The sequence below is a fragment of the Takifugu flavidus genome, chromosome 6, assembly GCF_003711565.1.
Source record: "Takifugu flavidus isolate HTHZ2018 chromosome 6, ASM371156v2, whole genome shotgun sequence".
NCBI classification, from domain to species: Eukaryota; Metazoa; Chordata; class Actinopteri; order Tetraodontiformes; family Tetraodontidae; genus Takifugu; species Takifugu flavidus.
Window position 1 is genome coordinate 3,024,276 of NC_079525.1, and position 13,399 is coordinate 3,037,674.

Below are 13,399 nucleotides of genomic sequence, written 5' to 3' on the forward strand. Positions count from 1 at the left end.
GGAGAGAAGGATGGAGGTGAGGAGGGGGCTCATGAGGAGGTGAGCGAGCGTGGAGGGGAAAAGAGGGCTGGTGGTGGGAATTAGCGTGCAGCCTATGGCCTCGGTTTCACTTTAATCCATCTGTCAGTCAGATTTGTACTTGGACATGGAGTCACCACTGACTTACACACACATATACACACACACACACACACACATACATACATACAAGGAAGCGCATGTTTACATGCATGCATGCACACATTCAGCCACAGATATATAAAACTACAATATACAGGAAAATATGAGAAAGTTGAGGTCAGTGGTCACTTTTATCACAACTATTGAACACGTGCACACATAAAGCCACGGTCAGATCTGTGCATTGGCAGTTTTGTCAATTTAAAAGAAATGTATTGTTTACAATAAGAAGAAACACTTTGCCGGCAACCATAAAGTAGCAGAATATGTGTGCAATTGTACAAATGTAAAATATTAACAATAATCACAAAAAGGGCAAAGAAAGAAAGATAAAGAAAAAGTGCCTCTCAAGAATGTTACAATTGTCCCGTGAAAAGTGCTGTGAAATGCTGAGCCGAGCCCAAGAAATGAATGAACGGTCTCTTACCATCAATTCTGTTCCTGTCCCAGCAAAGTGAAGATGAGGTGTGGGAGTGAGTCACCAGCTATCCAGCTCTCCCTGCCTCCCAATCCTCTCCCTCTCTCTCTCCCTCTCTCTCTCTCCCTCTCTCTCTTTGTGATTTTGTCCCTGTCCGTGCCGCCTGTCCTCTCTCCCAGCCGCTCTCTCTCTCTCTCTCTCTCTTACTCCTCTGTACTCTGCTGCAGCCACTGAGGAACTGAGCCGAGCGGCCGAGCGTCTGTGCGCGCGTGTGTGTGTGAGAGTGTGTGAGAGAAAGAGAGAGAGCGCAAGAGCATGTGAGAGTGAGTGAGTGAGTGAAAGTGAGAGCAAGAGAGGCAGAGAGAGGACGAGAGAGAGAGAGGGACGGTGTCTGTGTAAGGCGAGCGAGCGAGCATGTGTGTGTCTGGCCGGCGCAAGCTAACCGAGTTAACTGTGCAGCTCCACACTGTTATGTTCAGTGACGTGTGTGCATGTAAGAACACACACACCCGCACACACACACACACGCACACACACTTGATATGGGTAAGAAAATAGGGGCAAGCTCTCCCTGTCTTTACCATTTCTGCAGTGAGGGGCCAACACAACGCAAAGAAACTTAGTCGCACTACAGACCCTACACATACACACACACACACATCCACTCATACATATATCAGGAGTTTTCTTTCCATCATAAAAAGACATAAAAACTTGAAGAAAAGACACACAATTGTTAGCAATTCTGCTTCTTTGTTTTGAAAAAGGCATCCTGAAAACAGAAAGGTTCTCCCCAACAGAACGGTTCTTTCTTCCTGGCTGAAAGTGGATCTATTTTTGATTTATGGGGCAGCAATTAAACCAGAATAAACAAACACACACACACACACACACCCCAAAAAAGCCGACAACATCTATCCATAAATGCGTCTCTGAGAAATGTGGTGTCTTTGTTTGATTTTCAGACGCTCTAATGAACGACTAATGGAACACAGGCGCTCCGCCACCACCGCACACGAGCACGCCTAACCCCCACCCCACCCCCACCCGCAGAGACTCCCAGATTTTAATTAAGAAAAAAATGAGGAAGAGGTTCCATTTTAGCCAAATTGGTCCCCACAGCAGCAAAGGTAAGGGGATAAATTGAGGGATGGAGGAGTAAAGAGAGGCAGACGGTGGAGAAAAAGACACACAGGAGGATAAAACCAAAAAAAGTGGGGGCCAAAGGAGATCCATCCTCCCTTTGACACGGCACAGGACACATCTCAAACAATGGAGCCCCCCGCCCCTCTTCTCCTTCCCCTCTCCTTAAATCGCTCCTCTCCTGTTCTCCACCTCGTCTTTTCGCCCCTCCATCATTAGAGAAATGACAGCCCAGGTGCCTTCGTCGGCGGCGAGCTGGAGACGTCACCGTGGGCTTTCAGACAGCACCAGAAGAGAGCGACCGCCTCTCCCGGGCTACAATAAATGGATTGTCATACATAAAGTCACTTCACATTCTCTTGTAAATTGCTCCAGGCAGGTGCTCGGTCAGTCCGTTAAAAGCCTTTCTGCACGCCGCTCTAATGACAGAATGACGTTAACCTTCGCCGAGATTATCGCGCCGCTCGTTACGCTTGTGCAAAAGGGACCGAGGAGCGTATTCTCGCCCAAAAAATATCGTTTGACGTCGTCTTGGTACGTTTATTTTCACCTGTGATGATTTTGGGTACCGCAAGTTTAAAACGTCTCCTGTTGATTGTTTATCTATTTTTTTATTAAAAGATTCATCCTTTTAATTGAGAAAAACGAATGTAGATTTACAGTTTCAGTTCAACCCAGGCGATGTTCTGCCCAAGGTTGCTCTGCAAGCGTGACCCCCTTTCTCCAGGGTGACACTCTCATGCACCAGGAAGTTATTGTAGCATTTGAAAACACATGTTTTATGGAAGAACTGATTCAGCAAATGAAGAGAAAGCGCAAAAGAGACTTTAATAATGGTTGGACTTCATCATTTCTGCCTTTTTAATGCACTGACATGAGAAAGGAATGATGTCTCACCACTTTCTCCCATTGTGCTAAAATATGGCTGCAATAATCCATATCGAGATCGGTTTTGATAGAAAACTAATGAAATATTACCTTGAAATTTACACATAGAGAGGCACATTCTTTCTGGGTCATGGGTACAAATGATAATTCATAATTATTACTGGAAATAAATGGAAATATTTTATATGTACTTTGTCAAAACAAGAGGAATCTTCTAAACGGGGCTTTTTCTGCTCTGCTCTGCCGTCGGTGGATGACAGAAAGGAGGAAGGAATTGGGCAGATGTTGATTGACTGCTGATGTCAGTCGTGATGTGTGTGTGGATGAAAAAAAACAGGAAAACCAGGCGGAACCTATGATTTGAAACCTCTCCATGGATGTCTTTTTTTTATCTCTCGCATGCTGGTTTGGGCGCTGTCAAAGGCCACAGAAGCAGCTCTGCCATCAAAAGCACATGTCACATGTTCCACTCTTAAATTATTGGGGGGGAAAAAATCCATCAGGCTTGGACTAATTATATTAAGTGACAATTTAGTGCTCAGGCCCTTTTTTCCCTTCTATCTTCGGCTTCTCTCCTCTTCTGCGTAAATGTCTGCGGGTTTGTCAAGTGGCTCTCAGTGTTTTGAGTCAAACTGGTGGCTGAGCGTCTGACCTGGCTGCTTAATGGCTGTTATTTGTGGGAGGGAGAAGTGGACTCTGCCAATATTGTTCACTCTCGCTTCGCGTCTCTCCTGCTCTTTTTCCCTTTTTCTTTGCCCCCCCCCCAATCCCCATCCCCTCGCCTTCGCCTGAGCTGCTGGTGGTAATGGCTGTGATGACAGAGAAAACTAAGAGAAGAAAAATAGTGGAAATGGGGGGAAATTTAGGAAGGGAGCAGGCGGGAAGAAAGAATTGTTAAGATACGAGATGCCGGGAAACAGAAAAGGGTGAAAAAAGGCATGCGGGGAATCGTCAGGCACCTTTATTAAAACTATTATTGTGCAGGACTTGAGAATTCCCCCTGGAGTAAGGGCCCATGTCGAAGCCCATATAATTAACTAGAGGCTCAGCTACGGATCAATTACCAGACAAGCAAGTGATAGCTGAATCAATGGAAGATCATCAAGCTCGTTATCAGTGTTGCAACTCATTAGGGGGAAAAGTGAGGTTGGGAAAGAGGGAAAGGTAAAAAAAAAGGGATGGGGAGCAGGGGTGTCAGGGTGAGGTGGGAGTGTGTGAGCCCCAGTCCTCGAGGTGTACGTGTGTGTCGGACGTTAATATATGATCTGAGGTAGTTTTCACCTTCTGCTGGTTGGTGACAGATGTAGCCCTGTGACGGAGATCATCCAGCTGTGCAGCGACAGGATCGTTGCCAGAGTGCACACGAGGCTAACACATCAATAATATATGCATAAGTTACATTTAGAAAAATAATATCATTGAGCTTCAAAGATTAGATAGAAAGAGCTTTCAGGCCCGACAGAAACGGCCCATGGCGATTTATTATTGTAGAGTTTGACCTACAATGTCACAGACCTCAACACTGGTCAACAGTGAGCTAGCGAGCTAGCAAGTAAGGAGGCAAGCCTGGCTCTCTGTCCCTCCAAAACGGAACTCTCCACGTTCAGCCGGCTCCTCTGGAATGTTTGACTTCCAGTTCAGCTAACATGTTTACTCCCAGTACGCTCCTGCCAAGGTTACTGACAAATCCCCTCATTCTCATTTTTTCTTGATATCATTACACAGAATAATAATGGAGGCGATTGTATTTTTGATTCCTAGTATGTAGCTGTTTGTCAGGAGACCAGCGTTCTCCGAAAAGAGGCTGTGAGCAGAGATACGCTTTATCAGTGGAACAGGAGATTGTGGGAACCTTTACTTCCTCCGACCCATGTGTACCGTGCAGAGACTGACATCAGATTTTGGGAGCCTTTGTCTCATCACCTCACTTAAAGCGGATGAAGTGCATTTGAGAATTGATGAGCTCAGCCCATCAGAGCAGGTGATTTTACAGTAAAAGGCTGTTTGTTCCGTCCATCTTGCTGTGTTTCTCTTTCATTAGCGCCACACAGAAGCTCCAGTTTGAACCATACGAGTGTCTCAACCTCACTGGGGGGATTTGTTGCTGAAGCGCCGGCCTGATGACCCCTAACATCCCAATCTCCTCCACTTATCTTGATTTCCTTTAGCTCCATCTCCTGAACTAAGGACATGTACAGTCCACATGGCTGAAGGCTGCTGAGTGACCTGAATTAACGCCGTGCGGGCAGACAGTGTCTGCGCATGTGACAAGGGCTGGCGTGTAGATCAGATGGCGCGGGGATAGAAGTGTCACTGTTCGTGCTACCACTACAGGGCCACAAGACATCATATGACACCGGCGGGAACAGCCCTCCACTTGTGAGTCCAGGAGAGTCAAAAACAGACACAGTGAGATACAGATGAGGGCACTGAGGGGTCTGAGAAAAATGAGGGAGAGCCACATGATTGTCTGTGTCACTGATCGCTGCGGCCCGGCCTCCGCGAAACAAGCGCACCTTTGTGGGAAAAGACAGAGGACCTAAAGAAAACATCAGTGGAGGTCTTATGGGTTTCTGTCAGTCAGTTTGACCGTAGGTTACAGGACAGAGAGGGTCAATAGGTAGGAGGGCAGTTTGCAGAGATGCGTATTCCATTATGCGTATGTGAGGTTTGTTTCGGCACTCATGAGGTCAAGGGTCAGAGAGGCATTTCGCCTTATAATAACACCGTTAGAAGCTTCGTCCCTGATTCTGGTGCCAAAGTGGTACCAAGGAAACCGCTAACCTGCACCTTTTTGCACCTTCTGCTGGAACAAACATGTTTAGAATCACCTGCATTTACACAGCGATTCGTTTTTTTGTCATTGACGGAGGATTAATGGAGCTTTATGAGCCTTTAAAAAGGTGTGTGTGGTGTTTTCTATAGGCCAATATCCCACAATGTATATAGAACCTTTCCAGTGGAATGAATTTCCCTAAATGCTTTCATACAATTAAAGCTATTTATGGTTCCTGTAGGGCGAACGTATACAGAAAGGGCCCTTATTAGCTAAAAGTGTGATTTATGGTGGGAGTTTCGAGAGCCATGACTGGGAACACGGTGTAGGAAAGCACCAGAGATAAGCTCGTCTAGGACCAAAATCAAACATATACGGATCAGATGGCAGAAGAAAACAGGGGAAGAAGAAGTTCCATTTTGTCTGTCCACTAGTTTCAGAACACTTCATGTCAGGATACCCCGAAACGAAGACTTTCTGCTCTCCTCCTCTCTCCTCCCTCCGCTAACTCCGCGCTCACACATGGATAATTCCGCTCTAATCATCTCTGGCTTCTCTTCTCATCCACCCTCATTTAGTTGCTGCATGTCTTCCCCCTCTTTCCGCTCCCTCTTCTCACCTCATCAGACAGGCCTCCACCTCACCCCTCTGCCGCCTCATCCCCTTCACTCCTGTCCTCTCTCACTGACCCGTGCTCTCCCCCAGTCACAGGGCGCTGTGTCTCTACCTGCCAGGCTCCCTGACAGCGTTCCTCCCCCGACCCCCCCCTAGAGAGGAGACCGCCTGCCCATCCGGAACGCTGCTGTGGCATCCTTGCCCCCACCCCCAATCACCGTCTCCACCACCCTAATCTCCCCCGAAACCAACCCTAAGACTTTGACAAAGTCCTTCTCTTCCTTCTGCAAACTTCCCATCTCTCATTACTGGTTTTACTCTTCCTCTGTTTTTTTTTATCCCATCTGACCTCTTCCAAATTATTCTACTCTACCTCATTTAACTTTCTGCTCTTTCTGACACTGAGTGCACAGTTTCCTCTCGCGAGGCCCACATAGAATAACGTGAAATATCAATACAGTTTTGAGGAGAACTGGACCAGAGGAGTACAAAGGGTGGTCCAGGCCTCGATTCAGCTCCCCCTGAAGCAACTACCGTGACCTGCTATGTTTCATTAGGCGCAAATTACAGTTTCAGACCTGCAAATGCAACACAACACCTAACGAGGCCGTTACAAAAAAAAGCAATGCTTTTGTCGGTCCATGAGGAAAATCCCCAGACTTCCTTAAAAATGAGTCATTTATTGAGAAACTCCTGAATTGGGAAACAATTTCTATGACAAAGCCAACTTGTATTTGGGACATTCTGTAAGTTCGGCAAATGTTCCAACTGTTTGAAGCTGTCCGTTATGTCACAGGTGATGTATTCAAGTGTATGAACGCCAGTGGCCTGCAGGAGGGAGAGGAGGGCCTCAGCGTGACCGCCTCTGTTAAATTCAACAGCCTGAATAGGCAGCTTTATTTGCAGAGTCATGTTTCATACCATGTGTGCTGGGATATTTGTGGGCGCAACTTCATTTAAAGATGAGTTGGAGAAGAAATTAGGATTTACTTGTCTGATATTTTGACCAAAAGAGTGAATACTATTTATCTTTTAAAAAAATCAATGACAGGAAGCAGCTTAAAAGCACCTGAATCATAGTCCATTAAAAACAGAGAATGCTGAGCTAAGAAGGAGGTGAAACCAAACTCCATGTGGGTTACATTAGCCAGGGGAGCCTTTATTTGTGGCACGCGCACACACACACACACACACACACACACACACACACGTGACAAGGGACATGACCGCTAACAACACAACAAACACCCAAACACATGTACGTTTTCACAGCCAAAGAAATGACAAAAGAAAAGCCTGAATTAATGTCCCATAATTCACCCAGTGGTAACTGAGGTAATGAAGAAACAAAGATTTGAAAGGGAGATTAAATCACTGAGAAGTCTTTTTCTTTTTTCTCTATAACAATAGGAAGAACGAGAAGAGGAGGACTGCTAGCTGAGAGGAATGTCTGTGATTATACACAGCTTCTTAATATTGAAAAGTCATTTCTAAAGATGATAAAAGGTCACAAGTTTGGTCTGATAATACAGTAAATCATAAAAGTCACTAACTGCAGTTCCTCTTTTTGGTCTTTATGCAAATAAAGGTGCTGCTTCAGAGGGGCTGCTTCAGAGGAAAAAGTATTGTTTTTAATTTCTTCCAGCTAATAATGATGTCATCCATTGTTAAAATGACCAGAGGAATCACCCTTCTCAGCCTAGCTGTGTGTGTGTGTGTGTGTGTGTGTGTGTGGTGTGTGTGTGTGTGTGCGCGCGTGTGTGTGTGTGTGTGTGTGTGTCTACAGGAAGCCAGTGGCACCAAAAGTCACAAGCACTTGAATATTAACCGACATCCTTATACATGCGGCTCCATGACTTGATTATTACACACACAGCAGCTGGTTTGGCGTTTGATTCCTGTTTTTCCACAGAGAATGAGAATCTATTAACCTGAAAACAATGATGAGAGAAAGATCGCTCCACATCTGGCATGCGTAGATGCCAGAAAGGCAGCGCTGTGTGTGTGTGTGTGTCCTAGTGTGTGTGATAAGTGTGGGCATGTATTACACTTGTCATGTCAGCATTGCTTTAATACAAGTAATGAACACGAGAGCCTGGGTGCAATAAAGCTTGTTTCAAGAAAAAAGGAAGTGTCTGATGTTCATTATCTTCCAGTCGCTCAGGAATCACCTGCAGCTCCTTCACCTCGCGCCTGTTTTTCAGGCCTTGTGATCATTCTGCTGTCTGCCTCGCTTCTTTTTCAATCTGTCCTCGCAGACTCTGTCACCTGTCTCTGCTCGCTCTATCACTCCCGGAGAGGCAGAGGGATGGCCGCCGCATCCCCAGAGGCGAGACATAAAGGGCTGTGAATGGATGGACGGATGGCGAGAGGGACGAAACCAACGACTAAATTATTAAGTGACACTTCGCTCGCTTTGAGATGCACACGCGCCCGTAAACGCATTAGAACGCTTAGCCCCCTGAATGCACCCGACAACTCGAGTACACGCTAACCCGCGTCAAAATTGTCAAACCAGGCCCGGGGCTCTTAAAATTTTTACGCTACTGCTTGAAGGGACGTCGCTGAGCCCGGGAGGCTTTCTGAGAGTGAGTGGCCCTGTCATGGCAGCCATCGCTCCAAATAAATAAGTAAACACGGGCCAGGAGTGGCGGAGCAGCGTTGCCACAGAGCTGACAGCATCACTGTGAGATCGTTCCCCTGTCTGAACATCAGCAAATAGGTGGCCGCGTGCGTGTGTGCGCGTGCACGTCCTCCTCCTAATCTCTGACAAGCTCCGGGAATCGGGTGCACTTGTTCTTTCCACCATTTCCCCCAGCGAGACTGTGCCAAAGAGGACCTTTGCTCACTTAAGGTCCACCTGGCCTTGATTTCCTGTGGACACGGCAGCAGCACACTGGGACATCTGGGCTCTGACGCTGGACAGAAGGAGATCGGTTAACGCCACCCTGGACCCCCGTTCTACGTTCTAGATGGAGCTTTGAGGAAGGTGATGTAACGACTGAATGGACCAAAGTGTTCTTACCAGGTTCAAGACATAAATAATTACTGGCCTACAGGAAACCATGGCGACACCGGTGTCACAAACACAAACCTCAACCTTATCTAACATTATGGGTTAGCGTTGACCAATTACAATACTGTATTACGTTACAAAGCTACATATACTAAACATCATGGCAACAATCACGGGACTGGAACAGGAAGTGATGTTATCACCTGAATACAAAGGTGAAGGAAGCTGCTCCTTTTTTTGGATTTCAGTAACTTTAAACACATTTTGCCGCTCCATAACTTAAATAACACACATTCAGAAATCAACATTTTTAAATAAATGCGCTCTTTTTTTTAATCTTCTTGGTGGTGCGACATTAATTAACTGAACCGCAAGAGCTGACTTTTTTTTCCTTACAACAAGACGATTTATGGCACCACGCCACTCGTCTCTAGCCCAGTTCCTACTGTTGTTATCTGTGTAATGTCTGATGTGTTTCTTTGTAGCGTTGCTCTCTTGCAGTATTTAACCTTCCCTTGACAGTGTAATTCACAGCTGACCTTAAGTGACCACCAGCAGACAGCGTAGAAAATCCGATACGGTTCACCCAAAGCAAAATGCAGCCGGAGCATCTGTAAAGCGCGTTTGTGGGCCAATAAATGTACTCGCAGTCGGACGTGTCTGTTTCTGTGTGTGTGTGTGTGTGTGTGTGTGTGTGTGTGTGTGTGAGCGTGTGTGTCTGTCTGCGGGTATGCTCGTTGCAAAGCCTGCTAATTGCAGTTGAGACTCCTTTAATTAACACAAAGAGAGATCTCAGGGGTGCACGCGGGTACTCTGAGTGTGTCACGAGTTTATATCCAGCCAACCTGTGGGACACAACAGCCTAATCAGAGCCTTTTAAGTCCTGCCATGCTCACACAGAGGATTCACCGAAGACACACTTTAGTCGCGGAAAATGAGACAACCTAGGATGGCGCTCGTTGGCCTGGCTGACAAAAGAAGCGCGCCATTAAAGGAAAACATTCCCTTAAATGTGCTGAGAAAACTAACACTTTAGACTAAGTACACAGTCATGCTGACAATATCAAGTACTGATTTAATGGCTTTATTTGGGTTGGTTTTTTTCTAGTTTGGCAAAGGCAGCCGCAAGAGACGTGAAACAGAACATGCTCGGAATCTTCATCTGTGTCTTCATCATCTCTCTTCTCTCTTTAGAAACAACTTCCTTGTATGCGGCTCTTTTTGGTTATTCCTGCCAATTTGGACGGGAGCCCCAGTCAAAGACAGATTACACTAAGTCGCATATCAAACCTAATCAATCTTCAGCCCCTGGAAGGCATCACTCTACCAGTGAATAATTACAGCCATCCAGGTACGAGCAGCTGCTGCCAAACTGTTGCCACTACCATCTTTTAGGAGGTAGGAAACTCCCCTCCAATCCCACTCCCGCCCCAGCCTGGCTAATTAGCTGATGCTCACAATGGGTCAGGTATGAATGGTCTGCAGGAAAGACGCCCACCTTTCCAGGTTCATGTGAGGTTGAAGGGGAAAAAATCCTGTAATAGTCCTGTCAAACACTGTTTTGGTGAGAGAAGGAGGTTCCAGGACTCAGCCCGGCTGTCAACCAGAGGCCAAACCCAACTTGGCTTCCATTGGTCGTCAGTTAGCCACCTCGTGTTGATAAAGACGAGCAACGAGATGAACGCTGGAAACACGAATCCTCCTGCTGTTGAGGGCCCCGCCGCCGAGAAGCCGAAAACCGCCGCTCGCCGTTCGGCCGGAGATGCCTCAAAGTGCGAGAGAAGTGCTTCTTTCAAGAGGCACGCTGAGTGGAAAATATTGAGGGGGGAAAATTGACGAGAGGCCGCTTCGCTTTCGCACGGGGGAAGTAAGCCACTGGTGTTGAGCTTAAGAGGGGAGGAAAGAGTGGGAGGGGGGGTGGGAGTGTGTAACTGCAGGGCAGCTGTATCGAGTGGAGGAGGGTGTCATTTAGAATGTTGCTGGCTCAGCAATGGCCATTAACAGCGCTGTGACACGGTGGAGGAGCCGGACACACTGAGAGGGGCTGGAAAAACCAGCATAGACGTAGACGGACGGCAGACGCAGCACGGAAATATGCTCGGGAAACACAAATCCAAAAAAAACCAAAGCAACGAGCATCAGGTAGAAACGGTGACAACTGTAGCAGAGGCTTAGAAAATAATGAGCTAGAATGATGCTAATGTTTATACCATTTCAGGTTTTGGGATGCTTAAATCCAAGGAAGCCTCTTATAACATTATGGTGAAACAGCAGATACCTAACACTGGAAAAATACAGCCGGTATGAAAACCACCAGATGTCTACTGCCATACCACAAACAACTTTAGGGAGAAACGAGTGAAACAGAGCAAAAGGGGCCTACAGACGAATAAGAGCGGAGCGGGGATCGAACCCGAAAATTACCCAAGCCTGTGAAATTCCTTCGACAGCAGAACTAGCAGCGAAGGCTAAACACAAGCGTCGGGGTGTTGGCAGACACAAAACACTGCCGCGGCATGAAACCCGACGCTTGGGGTTGCTTCCATCGCAACTCCTGCATCTGACCCCTGGACCGACGGATCCTATCAGGGAGGAGCGATCCAGACAAATTCAGGAATTGGAAAGCTCGACGGATCATCCGCGATCGCATCGCTTTATGATTCTGAACCTGGCAGCATGTTACAAGCACGCCCACTCAGATTTGCTTCTTATCTCTTAATAAATGCCTGTACGGTGAAAAGGAGACAAGTGCGATTATTTATCCGCCTGAAACGCGATCCGCGCGTTCGTTTGACTTTCCCACCCGTCCGTCCAGCTGCTCGCTCTGGCACAGCGTTTTGCCGGGGACGGCACGGTCCTATCGGAGCGGAGGGAATTCTCAAAAAGAGGGGGGTAAAGCAAACCCAGGTTGCCGCGACGGTGGGCTCAGGCTTCCCGACCAGAGCAGTCCAGGGTCCTCCTGCGGAGCAGCCACGCTAGGACTCATGGGAAGGGAATGCGAGGGCTTGTCGTGGGCCAAGTTCGAAGGAGCGTGCGGTGAGGGACAAACTTTTGGAAGAGAGCAGCGTGTATGTGTGTATGTGTGTGTGTGTTTAAAAAACCTTGACAAGTAAACTCTGGCTGCCATCACTCGTCACTTCTTTGTGCTGGAAAAGCCTGGTTCGACACACCCAACAGTCTCCCCGTTTAAGCCAAGTCTTCTCCCATTCCAAAGAGGAGACATTAAGGAAAGAATAATCACTTTGGACGCAAGCTGCCAATTTAGTCTGAACTTATTCATCTCATTTAGGTTCTGTTCAGAGGGCTCTAACTCCACCCCCCACCCCCCATACACACACACACTCAAACACACACACACACACACACACGCACACACACATGAAAGACAGGACAGGGCTTAACTGTAACGAGAGGAGAAGGAAACAAAGTTTTCCAAACCCTGACAACTGCAATCCTGTCGGCTGCCATTTTATCTTTGACTCTATTCCCCCTTTTTTCTCTGGACGTTTCACCTCTAAACTCAATTCCACTCGGTGTTTAAAGCGCAAGAGTCTAAATTAGGATGTCCCGAAAGCGCCATCCTGCCCCGTCCTTGATTGCTCTGAACGACAAAGGCCACCGTGGTAGCTTGAACCATCCAAACCACATGATGCAAAGACCCCCCAAAACCCTGCACGGCTCTGGCTGCACATGCTAAATAGCCATCGCAGCAACTAAAGATGTTACAGAAATGCAACTGGAGACGGCCTCTCCTTTCACGCGTGCGCACGCGGGAGCGCGCGCGTCGGGCTCGCTCTAATTAGCGGCGTTTTTTTCAGGGCTTGTTTGCGCAAATGGGAAATGTGTGATGTGAATCGAAATATGCGCAGGGGTTTTGTTCCCAATGAAAAAACACAAAAAAGCGGTTTCACCTTGCCCCTTTTTTGGGACTCATGCGCAAGTAATTTAGAGAGAGAGGGAGAGAGGGAGGAGGGAAATAAATTCCACTTGGCCCAGGGAGAGAGAGGCACTGTGGGTGTCTGAGGGCCCTCACTGCCAGTAATTGCTTCCATATAGGACCTGTCCATGGTCTCTCTCGCTCTCTCTCTCTCTCACTCATTCTCACTCACGCACACAAAGAGTTCAAAATATAAAAGCACTTCATAAAACCCTTTCAAAAACCCAATGAAACAATCATTTACAATAGCTGCAAGAACATATGTTGAACTTTTGCATTTATATGACCAGCAGAGGCCACAAAGCTACTGCGTGTGGTTACACAGAGCGGGTGCGACTGACATTACGGCGTTACGCACTACCTCTGCTTAGACAGACAGATTAAAAACTGCAGGTTTTAATTAGATTTAGAGGGAAAAAATCATTT

The 13,399-nt window shown here is 47.1% G+C and overlaps 2 protein-coding genes across 7 annotated transcripts in view; one reads left to right on the forward strand and one right to left on the reverse strand.

Moving 5' to 3' along the window:
- The window catches only part of bnc2 (basonuclin 2), a 119,170-nt gene that overhangs the window by 71,919 nt on the left and 33,852 nt on the right, over positions 1-13,399 (reverse strand). Inside the window, exon 1 of one of the 6 annotated variants that reach the window (XM_057034532.1) lies at positions 608-1,441. The exons of 3 other annotated variants lie outside the window; for them this stretch is intronic. In XM_057034532.1, the coding sequence (XP_056890512.1) occupies positions 608-610 (3 nt within the window). In that variant the 5' untranslated portion in view covers positions 611-1,441. Of the gene's footprint in view, positions 1-607; positions 1,448-13,399 lie in introns of those variants that run through there. 2 more of the 6 variants (XM_057034534.1, XM_057034537.1) reach the window with 2 other exon arrangements.
- The window catches only part of sh3gl2a (SH3 domain containing GRB2 like 2a, endophilin A1), a 180,404-nt gene that overhangs the window by 50,122 nt on the left and 116,883 nt on the right, over positions 1-13,399 (forward strand). The window lies entirely within an intron of this gene.